The sequence below is a fragment of the Camelina sativa genome, chromosome 20, assembly GCF_000633955.1.
Source record: "Camelina sativa cultivar DH55 chromosome 20, Cs, whole genome shotgun sequence".
Classification (NCBI taxonomy): domain Eukaryota; kingdom Viridiplantae; phylum Streptophyta; class Magnoliopsida; order Brassicales; family Brassicaceae; genus Camelina; species Camelina sativa.
The window spans coordinates 5,693,531-5,707,654 of record NC_025704.1 but is presented as its reverse complement, the minus strand read 5'-3'; the positions used below and the strand labels follow the sequence as shown (position 1 = coordinate 5,707,654).

The following is a 14,124-nucleotide window of genomic DNA, read 5'->3' as shown; positions in this document are numbered from 1 at the left end:
CTTTCTATCATGGTTCTATATATCTGTAGATGCATACTAAGTGTACTGCTGAAGATCTTAAAGCAGTATCATATCCGAGTAATATGAAGGTTTTATCGAATATTCTTTGCTGTTGTATTATTTACACAGATTAGTCTCACTTCCTCTCTAACCTTCTGTCATAATACAAAATCTTGCCATCCCAATTAGTTTCATTCTTGCAACTAGAAATGCTTTGCCATGCTCTAATCTAACTCCTTTCTACTTGTTTATATGGATAACTCATATGGGTAAAAAAAGCTACTACGACACTTTCTTGAAGAGATACCAGGACCGTGCGAAGGAGAAGGACTGGAGATATCCACTTATGGGTATAGACCACAATCAAAGTTATACTACTGAATGTTTTCAATAGAAAGATAAGCTAATCACTGTTCTTTTCCCCCTACTGCAGTTGCATTGTCATACTCACCTCAAATTCTTGAGGATGGAAGTGTTCCTGTAACACCAAATGACGTTCTGATCGATGCCCTTGTGACACCTTCTGGTGTGGTTCCCATTACCCCTCGGGCTATTGAAATGTACGCCACAAAATGTTTTTAGCTTTCTCTTAGATCTTTTATTTATAGCTGACTATATTGTGTGATTCTCTCTGGTCTTAGAATGTGAGATCAGGAGCTTGTGTTTGGAGCTGACACTCGGGATTTGTTGGTATGCGCTTGAAGGCAGCATTCTGGAATAATCAAACTCAGTATCAGCTTCTGTAATTGCCACTAAAAGATTTTACTAAATTTGATGTGTGCCTTGTTTGTATGATGAGATATGCAGTTCAATCCAATGGTCTTCCACCCGTTTATTCTATATCAAGCTTTTTTGCCGCACAGGATGATGGTTGTTGGGTTCTTTTCTTGAGCTTTGCTCATGGGAATTTATATGTACTTTTGAAATCTTTATTCAATGTAAAAATAAAATAGTGAAAACATCAAAGTTCTTGTCACTTTAAACTTTAAAGCATTACAGCCATACACATATAAGAGTATTACTTTTTCCTCTTCCTTTCTATAAATAGCAAAACGAAAGCAGGAAGGAGAACTAAGAGGAACAAGAAAGCATGCAGACGCCTGGCCTGTAAGCCCAGGCTGGAGGCAACCGAGCATATATCTCCATCCCCGGCTGTTCCTCGTAAGGCCGTTTCATTAGACGGATCAAATTGTTGACTTCTGAGAAATCACCTTGTTCAGCTGCATCTATGGCGCTTTGGCACAGATAGTTCCTCAGAATGTACTTTGGGTTCACTGAATCCATTCTTGCTTTTCTTTCTTCATCTGATACCTCACTACCACCCACCTGCAATTTCAAATCCACACACAAGGAGTTTCATTAGCCAGGAAGATACAGACATATTGTTCAGAAGTTTACTAATGTAGAAAGTAAAATTATAGTCTACAAAGAACGGAAGATGAAATCTTTGGGGAAAAAATGTAAGAAAAGAATTTGATACCTCTTGTATATAGCTTCGCATCCATTTGATCCATGCTTCTTTTCTCTCCTTTCCGATGTCCAAAAGCACAGCTTTCAAGGGCTTCAATAACTCATTTTCGGGTGTGTTGGGATTTGCTTTTACATTTGCAAGAAGACGGAAGAAGTTTGTGTAATCAACTTTATCAACAGACATATTGTTCAGAAGTTTACTAATGACCTCCTTGTTATACTTGGAAAGACCAAGCTTCTTTGACATTATGGCTTGATACTCATCCATGAATTTGTCACCGTACCTGATCATGAGTCCCCTCAACTACTTAGTAGTTCCTACAATATAACTAAGAATAGTGCTCCAAATCAATAGTGACAAACAAAGTTACCTCTCCATGGCGTAATTGGCCTCCTTTTGATTTATCAGCTGAGCAACCGCCAGAGTCTTAGAAAATTGAGCAATATTCCACAAACCGATGTCAGGCTGATTTGCAAAACAGTATCTTCTTCCTGGGAGATCTGTTGTGTTCGGGGTGTAACTTGGATCAAAAGCATCCAAGAACCCAAATGGGCCATAGTCAATGGTTTGACCCAAAATGCTCATATTGTCTGTGTTGAGCACACCATGGGTGAAACCTACACCTTGCCATCTTGCGACTAAGGTTGCTGTACGCTCAGCAATTTCAACGATCCATGCTAATATTATTAGAAAAGCACAAGTTAGTTCAATATTGTCCATCAATATAACAATTGGCAATCGCAAAAGTATATGAGTGATACAAATGTCATTAGGTAAATACCTGCATACTTATTGGAAGTTAGATCCACAACCGAATCATCTTCATCACCGGTTTTGAAAGATAAGCTATCGCTTCTATCCATGCTTTCTATATGTGGGAAATGATGCCTAATGGCATAGTCTGCCAACTTCCGAACAATATCTAGATCCTCTTTTCCTCTAGAAGCATGTATTTGGTATGAACCAAAGCGGAGAAATGATTGAGAAACCCTGCAAACAATTGCGCCAGGTTCCTCCTTCGGATTGCCACTGCAACGAACAATGCAAGAACATAGGAGTAGTCATTAGTCAACCACCTAGAAGTCTGTTTTCATAGATAAATTTTTCTATACTAGAGGCTTAGTTTATTAGGTTTAGATACTTCAATTTCGATCATTCTCATGTGCAGTTCCTAACCCTATGAAGCCTAATTTTCTTTATACTTTGTACATGAACTTTTTAAGCAGAGGACGAACATAAAGAAGGAACAAGTTAGACAAGGTCTGGAAGGTTTAGGACATACTCATAAAACATGTCGCGAGTGACATCTTGACCTGTGGTGAGAAGACAAAGGGCACGCGTGGTAGGGATTCCAAGACAATGCATAGATTCACTGCAAAGGAACTCCCTGATGCTACTACGGAGCACTGCGAGCCCATCAGCAAAACGGCTATATGGAGTCCTACCTGCACCTTTAAGCTGAAGTTCCCACCTTTCATCTTTGGAGTTCAAAACTTCTCCCAGAGTTATAGCACGACCATCACCTAGTTGTCCAGCCCACATGCCAAACTGGTGTCCTCCATAGCATTGAGCATAAGGCATTCTGTAGCAAAATTATACCAATATCTGAGAATAGAGACTTTTGGATTTCAGAAGGTCGGACTTAAAAATCAGATTTGGATAAGGAACACATACGCTCCTGGTAAAGGTTTAGCACCGGACAGCATGAGAGGGAAATCTGGCCTTTCAAATCTGAAGGTATCAAAATTGTGTTGCCATTAGTCAAAAGTAGAAAGAGAAAAGGGTTTCAAAATGGCAACTAATATCAAGGTGCAACACTCTTAAAACTTAAATGTTATAAATTCATATCATATGAAACAGAAATGAACCAATTGCGCCAACTTCTCTCTAAAGAAACCTAAAAATGTAATAACCATGAAGGTGAATTCGAAACAATGGTATCAATTATGTGTCTAAGAAAGACTGTGAAAACCCAATTATCTTCTGCACCAAACACTAAGACTTTAAGTCTGGCCATACAGAATCGAACTCACTCTTTAGGATCCAAATCCAAAAGCTCTGCAACAGAATCAGACCATGCTACAAGCTGAGGATCATCTACTTCTACTGATGGAGAAACTTTTGAATAGCAAGCATGCAATACCTGTACATTACAATAAACAATCAAAATCCGGATGCCCAAGTTAGCTTACTGGGAAATATATTAATGAACACAACTAAAAACATCAAAGTACAAATATCAACTTCATGATTCCAAATTAAACAACACTAAATATAACTTTTTTTTTTTTTTTCTTTCAAGACATGAATCACAAGATTAAAAACCACATCAATCATTGGAATAGAAAAGCAAAATCAAGATTCTTCCTTATTCTCTCCTATCAAAGATCGAAACAAAAAAAATGGATACCTCACGAGAGATAACATCGGTTCTGGGATCACCAGGCAATTCCTTAACAAAGGAGTGGTCCCAGTTAAAATCTTCGAGCTTACGTTTAACCTTACAACCTCCTTCATCAACAACAGCTCCAAGAGTTTGATTCTGCAGATCTTTCGCTAAAGAATCAGCAGATGAATCCGTTACAGGCGTTGGAGACGAAGACGAAGCCGGAGAAGACTCCATCCGACCGAAAGAAGAAGATCGGGTCAATCGAAATTGTCGGCGAAAGGAAGGACAAAAAGGGAGTTTCGAAGTTGAACTGAAGAGATGAAGCGGTCGGAGGTAGAAGAGAGACGACGGACAACACACACGCAACAACATTTCTTCTTTCCTTACCTTCACAAATTATTCAATTGGAAAAGAAACTTGTTTCAATTTTCCAATTTTTGGACCGAACCGAACCTTCTTTGGTTTTTTCCCGGTTCAGTTCGATTTCACAATGTCGGTTTACTTCTAATTCTGTTGTTTTGTTGTATTTTGCATCCTAATCGATTCATGTTTATATGAACCGGGATTAAGACAGAACCGAAAATAAGCCGGGTTTAAGACAGAACCAAAAAAAAGAGATAGGGAGAGAAGTAGTGAAACGACAAAAGTTGCCGTCGTTCGTGTAACTCAAACCAACCTATCAACTGAGGAAAAAAAATATTAGGGCACAAAATAATAAGTGGATTCACGTCCGCGACTCATAGATCTCTTCGGAAAAATTCATCACGATTTGTTCTTACTGTAATTCTTCAACTTTTCCGCGGCGTGTTCTTCCTGGAGATCTTAACGTTCGTGAAATTCGAGTCGGACCCGAGAGAAGAGTCTTCTTCCTTGTTCCTCTGATTTTATAGATTTGTGTTTGTCTGCTCAAATCTATGATCTTTCGGGAGTAAGTTTCTCCATGGTTGATCGAAGATTTCGAGAATAGATCCAAAGAAAGGTATTTTTGCTTTTTGTTTCTTCTTCTTGATCTTACATTCTTCATCCCCAATTTAGGTTTTGTTCATCTTGAAAGCTTACCATTGATGTGCCTGGTTTCGTCTGAAATTAGGGTTTATGAAAGTTTTGTTCTTTGCTTGGAAATAAAACAAATTTCAGAAAGTTAGTAGAAATTTCGAATTCTTGTATGATTTAGAAAGCTTAAGCTTGCAATGAATTACTGTTTAGCTTGAGTTTAAGAAGTTTGACCTGCGTTTTTGGATAGTGTAATTTGCTGTGTCAACAAGGTTTAAAGTTCAAAAGTTCGTGCTTTTCGTGCTCTGAGGGTTTCAGTTTTGACCTGACAAGTGAAGGTCTTCGTATGGTCTGCTATGAGAGTTAAGGTTTTGGTTTGTTTCCTCTTTTTGAAGTTGTTTACTTGGTTGTGCTTGTGCAGCTCGTGCTTTGGTGCAACTAAGACAGGTATCATTATCCCACGTTACGATTTCTTAAGTTCCCTGTAAAGAATAATCGGGGAGAGGACACAGATGGATTACCGACCTTCTGATAGTAGTGGTAAGTCTTATTTTCTTTCAGTCTTGCGGCAAGACTAACTTGCTGTTAGTTTTTGTCCTTATTCTCTCTTTTTCTCCTGTCCACAATTTGGTTGTGCTTTTTTTTTTTTTTAATGTAATTGTGTTCAATGCTTTTAACTGACAAAGCATTATCTCTAAAAGCTTGAGTATTCTTTTCTTGTTCAATGTTGTTGTTTACTGACACTTTTCTCGTCTAGCTTCAAACTTATTTACTATGTTTTGATTGTGTAAATGTATTTGTTTCTGTCTGTTTCGTGCACTCAGGTACGGATGATGACCTGCCTCCATCTCATCAAGGTAGATATCAAAGAACCAGACCTGCCGGCAATGGGAGGCCTTCAGTTCTCAATTCTGCTCCTTTATCACGTGTGCACAATGACATGGAAACTCAAATTCATCTCATTGAGCAAGAAGCTTACAGCTCGATACTCCGCGCTTTTAAAGCCCAGTCTGATGCTATTACCTGGGTACTTATTTTGCTTCTTTTCATCATTTAGTTATTCCATGTTTATGTAACTTCACCATCTAATCGAAGATAAGCTTATCTTTCTTCCTTTCTTTCTTCAGGAGAAAGAAACTTTGATTACTGAACTCAGAAAAGAACTTCGGGTGTCTGATGAAGAACACAGAGAGCTGTTATCAAGGGTTAACGCTGATGAAATGATCAGGCGAATAAGGTTTGTTTCATATGTTATTAATACATCACTGCAATCAATCAAAAACAACTTTGTAGCCAACAAGGTTAATTTGAAATCATGTCAGGGAATGGAGAAAGGTAAACAACGTTCAGTCGAGTGTTCCTCAGCTGGTTCATGATGCTCCGAGTCCAGCTGTCTCAGGATCACGTAAAAAGCAAAAGACATCACAGTCAATCGCCTCACTAGCGATGGGACCACCATCTCCTTCTATGCACCCTTCAATGCAACCATCGTCATCTGCAATCAGAAGGGGAGGTCCTCCACCAGGTCCAAAGACCAAGAAGCCAAAGACAGTAAGTCATGATGCTACATGACTTTTAATTGTTGTTACTGTGAATCATGTTCTTATATTCTTCATTGACTAAGGGATGAGAATATTTCGTTTCTTTGTGCTCGATGAAGTCGATGCAGTACCCACCTACAGGCATAGCTGGAAGGCCCCAGGCTGGCGCTTTAACAAATGAACCAGGTGAATCGGGTTCATATGACCCGTTGATTGGAAGGAAGGTATGGACGAAGTGGCCTGAGGACAATCATTTCTATGAAGCTGTTATAACTGACTACAACCCTGTTGAGGTATCGTATCTTTCACTGCTATATATCAGTGTTTTAGTCTCAAATCTGTTTTTCTGATATTATATATTTCCTTTTATCAACATTGATTTAGGGGCGGCATGCTTTAGTGTATGATATTAACACTGGGAATGAAACTTGGGAATGGGTTAATCTTAAAGAGGTAATTATGATTTCAGTTTGTATAAGAGCTCATCTTTTGGATCCTTGGTTATATATGATTCTGAATGTTCTTTATATATGATAGATATCTCCGGGAGATATCAGATGGGAAGGTGAAGATCCAGGGGTTTCTCGTAAAGGAGGACATCCAGGGCAAGGCCGTGGAAGTACAAAATCTATGGCTCGTGGTGTTCCTACAGGCAATGTGGGTGGTAGAGGTAGGGGAAGCATGAAGATGCAGCAACCAAAGACACAGAATGGCATTGGGAAGAAAGCTTTAGGCGAAATTGAAATCCTCCACACTGATACACTGATAAAAGAGGTAATCATCCAAGGTTTTCGATATGGAAAATGAATGTTCGTGAATGTTACTGATCTGAGTAACACTTTATTTGTATTTTTAACAGATAGAAAAAGTTTTTGGGTCAGTTAACCCCAACCCAGCAGAGGTAGAGAAGGCAAAGAGAGTGCTGAGAGTAAGAACCAATACATGTGTTGTTGAATCTGGTCGTTGTTTACTTTACATTATAATGAAAAAGAGAAGCTGATTTTATTGTTTTTACTTGGAAATTGTAGGATCATGAACTAGCTCTTATGGATGCAATCGCAAAGCTTGAAGAAATATCAGACGGAGAAAGTGGTAATATTTGATAGGGTCCTTCCAGATTACCTCAGGTTCACATCATTCTTCTGTCTGCTCTTTGGATCAATGTGTTTGTTTGTTAAATTTGAAGTTATAATGTGGCTTTGGATTTTGGCTCAAATGCAGATGATGGAGCCGGAGCTTTAGACTTGCTAAAAAGTGTTGTAGATGGTGGTGGCGAAATGTGAATTGATGAGGGAGATTCCAAAAGTTGTATGGATGTATTTTGTTTAGGGGAAGGATTTGATGACATTTGTGTGCCACATAACTCCAGTAACTGGATTTGGAAGTTAGGGTCTTAAGCATTGTAAAATCCATAAGACTTCTTATAAATGTAGAATGTTGCAGAGACGAGATGATGATGGGCAAAGCAAAACTCTACTATTAGTGGGGAGATGGAGCGACTAAGAACTACTACTCATGTAAACTATTAGAAAGTAGAAACATTAATTACCAGATCAACTCTATTTTTGTTCTGAAGTAGAAAAGCACTATTGGGAAATCTCAGTTCCTGAAAGAAAAACCTACCTAGTCAAAACAATTGAAATTTCTGAAATTTGGAAGCAAAGCAGATAGTTAACAAAAGAAAGCTGAAATTAAAATTGCTAATTTCAAAAGATATTGTTAATTTAATACAATCAAAGGACTAATAAAGTAACGAGGAGCTTCCAGTGCTCTCAACTCTCAAGGGAACCCATCTTCCGGTAGTACAAGGAACAGCTTTGCTGGGACTGAGACAAATCATCAACAATGAACTTGGGATTTCTGGTATCAACCCCTAATTTAATAATTTAAGGGAGACTTCTCCCAGTTTGGCTTTTGAATCCTTTTTTGTGGATTTGGTATATGCTTATTTTAGAGATGAGTATTAACATCTGATAAGCAAGCCAACATTTGGCGAGGAGAATTAAAACCCGTAACCACCCAATGAAGTCTGAAGACACCAGTGCTCCAAAAACAGAGTTCCATCATTACAAGAATTTACATCTCACAATAATAACTAACACAAGCTGACTTGAGGAACACATCGTAATTTTACGAGATTTAGAAGGATATGATTCCATAAATTCGATTTGTCATTAGAAAGAAAGAAACATAGTTCATCAATTATTTATTTGGGGGCTTTACAAGCGCCCAAAATACACAAGTTTTAAAAGAAACTTTTTGAGTAAGACCATAACAGAGTTTAAAAACCACCACGGAGACGCAAGACCAAGTGAAGTGTAGACTCCTTCTGAATGTTGTAGTCAGCCAAAGTCCTGCCGTCTTCAAGTTGCTTTCCGGCGAAGATCAACCTCTGCTGGTCCGGTGGGATACCCTCTTTATCTTGGATCTTGGCCTTCACATTGTCAATGGTGTCGGAGCTCTCAACCTCCAGTGTGATGGTCTTCCCGGTGAGAGTCTTGACGAAAATTTGCATACCTCCACGGAGACGCAAGACCAAGTGAAGTGTAGACTCCTTCTGAATGTTGTAGTCAGCCAAAGTCCTGCCGTCTTCAAGTTGTTTTCCGGCGAAGATCAACCTCTGCTGGTCCGGTGGGATACCCTCCTTGTCTTGGATTTTAGCTTTGACATTATCGATGGTGTCAGAGCTCTCCACCTCCAAAGTGATGGTCTTCCCCGTCAAAGTCTTGACGAAGATCTGCATACCACCACGAAGCCTGAGAACAAGATGAAGGGTCGACTCCTTCTGGATGTTGTAGTCAGCCAAAGTCCTGCCATCTTCAAGCTGCGTACCGGCAAAGATCAACCTCTGCTGGTCCGGTGGGATACCCTCTTTATCTTGGATTTTGGCTTTAACGTTGTCGATGGTGTCAGAGCTCTCCACCTCCAAAGTGATGGTCTTTCCGGTGAGTGTCTTAACGAAGATTTGCATACCACCACGGAGCCTGAGAACAAGATGAAGCGTAGACTCCTTCTGAATGTTGTAGTCAGCCAAGGTACGGCCATCTTCTAGCTGCTTACCGGCAAAGATAAGCCTTTGCTGATCTGGAGGGATACCTTCCTTATCCTGGATCTTGGCTTTGACGTTGTCGATTGTGTCAGAGCTTTCCACCTCGAGGGTGATTGTCTTTCCGGTGAGAGTCTTAACAAAGATCTGCATCTGTAATTCACAAACACGATCAAGAAACTAATTACCAAATCTAGATAGAACTAACACGTTATCAATGGATACAAAACTCAATTTATTTGAGAAAAATCAAATCAAATTCAAAGACAAGTAATTCACAAACAAAGATTGATAAATACCAAAACAAGGATCAAATTCGATCAAGAAACTAATTTATCAAACCTAGGTCGTAGAATTAACACGTTATCAATCGATTACAAAACTCAATTTCTCTTTTGAGAAAAATCAAACCAAATTCAAAGACAAGTAATTCGATCTGCGAAAAAAAAAAAAAACACAAACCCTAATTGAGGATTAACACAAGAGAGATCTATCGGTGAAACCAAATACAAAAAACAGAGAATCAATTGCGATCGGAAGAAACAAGTAAATCGTATTAGAGATTCAGAAATTTTACCTTTGAACACGATTGAGAGATTTGATTGATGATTATTAGGTTTTAGGAATTGTGAAAGAGGATAAAGAGGTTGTCGGGTGTTTAATAGAGTTATATCGAATAGGATGAGGAAGTTGAGGCGGTGAAGCATTAGCCAATCAAAACTAGACACGTATGTATTATGACGTGTATTGGGCGGTTGTTTACACGAAACTTCTAGAATAAGGGCCTACTTATAGTCCACGGGCCAATGAGTATATGAAGGCCCAAGAAAGAACAAGCACAATTTAGGTTAAACCCTCAGCCGAAAGTAATATATAAATTTATTTATATACTATTTTACAAACCATACAACAACAAAAGTCAATCATGAGCGGTAAAGGAGGCTTTGATGACGACGATGATCAAATCCTACCTGAATTCCTAACGCTCGCATTAGGGTGGACCAATTCTTTAATCTACGTCGTAACGATGCACTTGCTTATCGTCACCGTCGAGACTTGCTTGTTCTGGCCTTTACTACCAAACTACCCCCACGTTTGGGGAGATAATGTTATCGGGATGGTGATTTTTCAATACATTACTGGCGTCATAGGGTATGCTTCCGTTTCGCATCCTTTCACAGCCGTGTTAGGACGCGTGAGCCACTTGTTCGGTAATATTGCCATCCTCATGCTTTTGGTCCACACCGTTTCTCACCAAGTCCTTGTATGGATTGCAATACCTTCTTCTTTGTGGCTCGGTTCTGTTTTGCTCTTCTGTTTCGTTCATTCAGTTTGTAAAGTAAACTCATCCCCACCTGAACAGTATCTTTTATGTTAGTTTCTTTCTTTGAGATTTTTATGCTAGTTGAAGCATTTTGGTTTCCCACCAGAAGTAAAACCATCTTTTTATATCATTGCTACGCCTAAGCAAACTCTTATGGAGAGAGAGTCCCGTACTATCCAAACGTTCAACATTAAAAGCTGCTTAATAAAAATTTCTGATACAAACATAAATAATCAAATTAATGAAACAAATTAATCAAAAAGTTAGTTAATTAGCTAGTTTTAACCGTTTCTAATTCTCACTTTCACCAATATCTCAGATCTCTTACTTTTCAACTTTCAAGAACAAAAGAAACAAAGAAATGACTAGTGAAAGATCTGAGAAGCTCCATAACTTGACTCTGGCGATTATGATGCTGGCCATGGGATACGACAAGGTGGCGTTTGCCATGGGGACTAAAGCGACTTGGTTCCCACCCCTTTACTTCGGCCTCTGCTCTGTCGCTTACGTTCTCTTCGTGATCGTCGCTGAATTCGAGGACGACGTGGTGGTCAAACGTTTGGCCGATTGGATCAGCCACATGCTTGGATTAGCTGCTCTAGCATGCCTCGTAGCAATTGTGTCCGTGGAGTTCGCAATCGGATTGGCTTCTTCTACCGCTCTCGTTAGTTTCTGGTATCTCGTGAAATACCTTAAGAGCCACGAAACCCTAAACCCTTCATCCCTAGATTCAAGCTGCAGCTCAGAGAAGTTAAATCTTGTCATCTTGGCGGCTCTTGGAGGAGCCATGGTGTTTGTCCAGATTGGATTAGCCATGGGATCACTTGAAGAAACTAATCTTTCCCCGGTTTATTTTGGAGTCTCGTCTGTTTCGTATGTGTTCTTCCGAGTCATTGAAGTGCTGGAAGAGAACATCACCATCAAATCAGTCTCTGGTCATATGAGCCGTTCTGCAGGAATACTCAGTCTAGTTTGCTTCGTGGGATTGGTTTCTAAAGAATTTGCCTTAGGTATCTTCGTCTCTACGTTATTGTTAGTCATGCGGTACATTTGCAAGATTTGGTGCGCTAATCCAACTGCTCAAGATCTGGCCGCGGAAGTTCAGTCGCTACTCCAATCTGACGATCTCCCTTAATCCGCCGGTCATATTTGTATAAAACAGAGTCCAAGATTCCTATGTAAATACCTTCTTCCGGTCATATTAGCATAAACCCATTTTTGTGATATACAAACTCCTTATTGTATTATAGTGAACACGAAAGCCTAAAGAGAACCCATAACAAACAAACAATGATGGTTTTATTAATTTGCATCTTAACCCTTTTGTTTTAACTTTACTGATCCGACTACGATTCAAACCGGCCGATTCTAAAGACTGCAAGCAAGTCTAGTGGTATCAGTTGTTTGGCCAGATTGCGATCTCAGAGTAACCATCTTCGGTAGCACAAGCCCTGAACATACCGGTAGTGTGACTTCAGCTTTGGCAGAGACAGCAACGAGTCCACAGCTTCCTCTGGGAACGGATTGGTCAACAACATAAGCTGCTGTCTCGGTCAAAGACAAGCCTTTATATTCCATGAGTGCAGCCACGTCTCTCAGAAGAACTCAATGAGGGTTTTAATAAATCGGGTTTTGGAGTCTGTGGATGTTCCTTCTTAACATAAGGAACCAAACTCACGAACTCACCGTCATTGTTAATAACAGCAGCAACTCTACTCTTCAGACTCAATTTATTTTTCTACAAAAGATAATTGTAACGATACAAAAAAAAAAGCATGAATATTATTTTCCCAAGAAGGGTTTGATAAGGGAAGAAACAAAAAAAAAAAAATCGAAACTTGTAATCATAATAAGCATTACCTTGAAATACAGATGGAAATTGGGAAAAAAAGAAGCGGGAGGGAAAGAGGATTTTAGGGCAATCTTAAGGTCATGAGTCTTCTCAAGGGCAGCTTGCTTGTCTGCAAGTTTGATCTAGTGGAAACAGAGAAAGGAAGCTATTATTAACAAGTGAGATAAGTGCAGAAGCAAACTGAGTATTCTCCATTGTGTTTAAAACCAGATTCCAAGTAAACACAAAGGATATATCTAAAGACACATACTTGAAAAAGGTTACCTTCGTGTCCGATAATTGTAACTGCATAGACTTAACCAACATCTCCTTCTCAGCAACCAATCGTTTTTGTTGCTTCAAGCTTTTCTTGGATATCGTTTACCTGGTTCCTTGACATTTTTTTGATAATGGTTCCTTGACATTTCCATTGACTTTAAAACCTCTTCTTTCTCCGATAATTTTGTCTGCAAGTCATTCACTTGCTCTCTTAGTCTAGTCAGTTCTTCCTTTTCTGCACCAGCCAAAGCCCTTTGTGTTTTCACCATCTTCCAAAGAATTGTTCATAGCATCACTATTGTCCTCAGGGTCTCTCTCTTCTTTCTTCCTGGGACTGTTTGAGAACCATTTCTTCCCTTTAGATCAAGTACATGCAAAATAGAAGCGAATAAGTTATACAGCCGAGCATTGGAAAAACATTGAGTAATTAGTTTTACAAAAGACAAATAGGACAATCCAGTCCATAACTTTGCGATATTAGAATTGAAGTGGGTTTCAACTAAACTAATTAGCGATAAAGAATTCAATACAAGCTTCAAACAATCAAGATTATTCTCACTGAGAAATATACTACAGACACAAGATGATTACAGTTCGCTCTATTTTGGCTGTTTTTTTTTGTTTTTTTCCCTTTTCCGGTAAAGTTTTCGCTCTGTTTTTTTACATTACAAATGTCACAGTCCAAACTTCTTAGGCCTGAGGTAAGTAGTTCCTTTCTTCAAGCCAGGACCTGAAATCTGTTGCTGCTGCTTTGCCCTTTTCCTTTTCTCTTTCTCTTTGTTTCTCACTTCCGACTCCGCCTGATCTCTTCTCAGTTTCTCCATCTCTTCCTCCATCGCTGTTTTCTCTTCCTTCTGCTTCTTCTTATGCTCCAACATTGATGTATCCGAGTCTTTGACCGAGAAGAACATAGGCCCTAACTCAGCTAGCCAATGTGGCTCAACCGATGTAGCACACTGCATGTACTCCTTAGTGGTCAAGATCAGTTCATGGTACACCACATAATCCGGTGTGTATCCCAGACCGTACAGTGCACTGCTCGGGTGCAAATGGCAAGGCATCCCGGTTCTACAGTTCACATACTCCCCAACACCTTTTAATCTGGCTGAGTTGTGGAAATACGCTGAACAGATGGCTTTTCTCACAATATCCCAATCCGGTCCACATGACTTGAGTGGTATCTTTAGTTGCTTGAGGATATCCAGAAGCTGGGATCTTACCTCTCTAGCTTTTCTCAGACCCTTGACTTG

The 14,124-nt window shown here is 39.4% G+C and overlaps 6 protein-coding genes and 1 long non-coding RNA gene across 8 annotated transcripts in view; 3 read left to right on the top strand and 4 right to left on the bottom strand.

The window, feature by feature from the left end:
- LOC104769515 (UPF0061 protein azo1574-like) overlaps positions 1-4,262 on the bottom strand; it is a 6,575-nt gene extending 2,313 nt beyond the window's left edge. The window contains exons 1-8 of one of the 2 annotated variants that reach the window (XM_010493742.2): positions 3,882-4,262; positions 3,505-3,614; positions 3,146-3,202; positions 2,754-3,053; positions 2,253-2,500; positions 1,842-2,148; positions 1,481-1,754; positions 908-1,326 (exon numbers count right to left, since the gene is read on the bottom strand). In XM_010493742.2, coding sequence (XP_010492044.1) covers positions 1,072-1,326; positions 1,481-1,754; positions 1,842-2,148; positions 2,253-2,500; positions 2,754-3,053; positions 3,146-3,202; positions 3,505-3,614; positions 3,882-4,232 — 1,902 coding nt within the window. In that variant the 5' untranslated portion in view covers positions 4,233-4,262 and the 3' untranslated portion in view covers positions 908-1,071. Of the gene's footprint in view, positions 1-907; positions 1,327-1,480; positions 1,755-1,841; positions 2,149-2,252; positions 2,501-2,753; positions 3,054-3,145; positions 3,203-3,504; positions 3,615-3,881 lie in introns of those variants that run through there. The other variant, XM_019242360.1, reaches the window with a different exon arrangement.
- On the top strand, positions 28-840 carry LOC104769516. The gene is made up of 3 exons (XR_764402.2): positions 28-350; positions 434-560; positions 642-840. It is a non-coding gene; the product is annotated as an uncharacterized LOC104769516 (long non-coding RNA).
- Positions 4,555-7,951, top strand: LOC104769514 (protein EMSY-LIKE 3). Its single transcript, XM_010493740.2, has 11 exons — positions 4,555-4,839; positions 5,275-5,393; positions 5,678-5,880; positions 5,981-6,090; positions 6,176-6,404; positions 6,514-6,687; positions 6,779-6,847; positions 6,932-7,168; positions 7,254-7,322; positions 7,423-7,521; positions 7,616-7,951. The coding sequence occupies exons 2-10, from the start codon at positions 5,366-5,368 to the stop codon at positions 7,495-7,497; spliced, it is 1,194 nt and encodes a 397-aa protein (XP_010492042.1). The 5' UTR covers positions 4,555-4,839; positions 5,275-5,365; the 3' UTR covers positions 7,498-7,521; positions 7,616-7,951.
- Positions 8,533-10,126, bottom strand: LOC104769513 (polyubiquitin-like). The gene is made up of 2 exons (XM_010493739.1): positions 10,018-10,126; positions 8,533-9,593 (listed from the first exon to the last, which is right to left on the bottom strand). The coding sequence occupies exon 2, from the start codon at positions 9,591-9,593 to the stop codon at positions 8,676-8,678; it is 918 nt and encodes a 305-aa protein (XP_010492041.1). The 5' UTR covers positions 10,018-10,126; the 3' UTR covers positions 8,533-8,675.
- Positions 10,366-11,899, top strand: LOC104769512. The gene is made up of 2 exons (XM_010493738.1): positions 10,366-10,623; positions 11,201-11,899. The coding sequence occupies exons 1-2, from the start codon at positions 10,366-10,368 to the stop codon at positions 11,897-11,899; spliced, it is 957 nt and encodes a 318-aa protein (XP_010492040.1).
- On the bottom strand, positions 12,012-13,243 carry LOC104769510. The gene is made up of 3 exons (XM_010493737.2): positions 12,881-13,243; positions 12,625-12,738; positions 12,012-12,502 (listed from the first exon to the last, which is right to left on the bottom strand). The coding sequence occupies exons 1-3, from the start codon at positions 12,920-12,922 to the stop codon at positions 12,332-12,334; spliced, it is 327 nt and encodes a 108-aa protein (XP_010492039.1). The 5' UTR covers positions 12,923-13,243; the 3' UTR covers positions 12,012-12,331.
- Positions 13,364-14,124, bottom strand: part of LOC104772236 (pre-mRNA-splicing factor ATP-dependent RNA helicase DEAH7-like) — an 8,439-nt gene continuing 7,678 nt past the window's right edge. Inside the window, exon 18 of the mRNA XM_019241776.1 lies at positions 13,364-14,094. Within this exon, the coding sequence (XP_019097321.1) occupies positions 13,549-14,094 (546 nt within the window). The 3' untranslated portion in view covers positions 13,364-13,548. The remainder of the gene's footprint in view (positions 14,095-14,124) is intronic.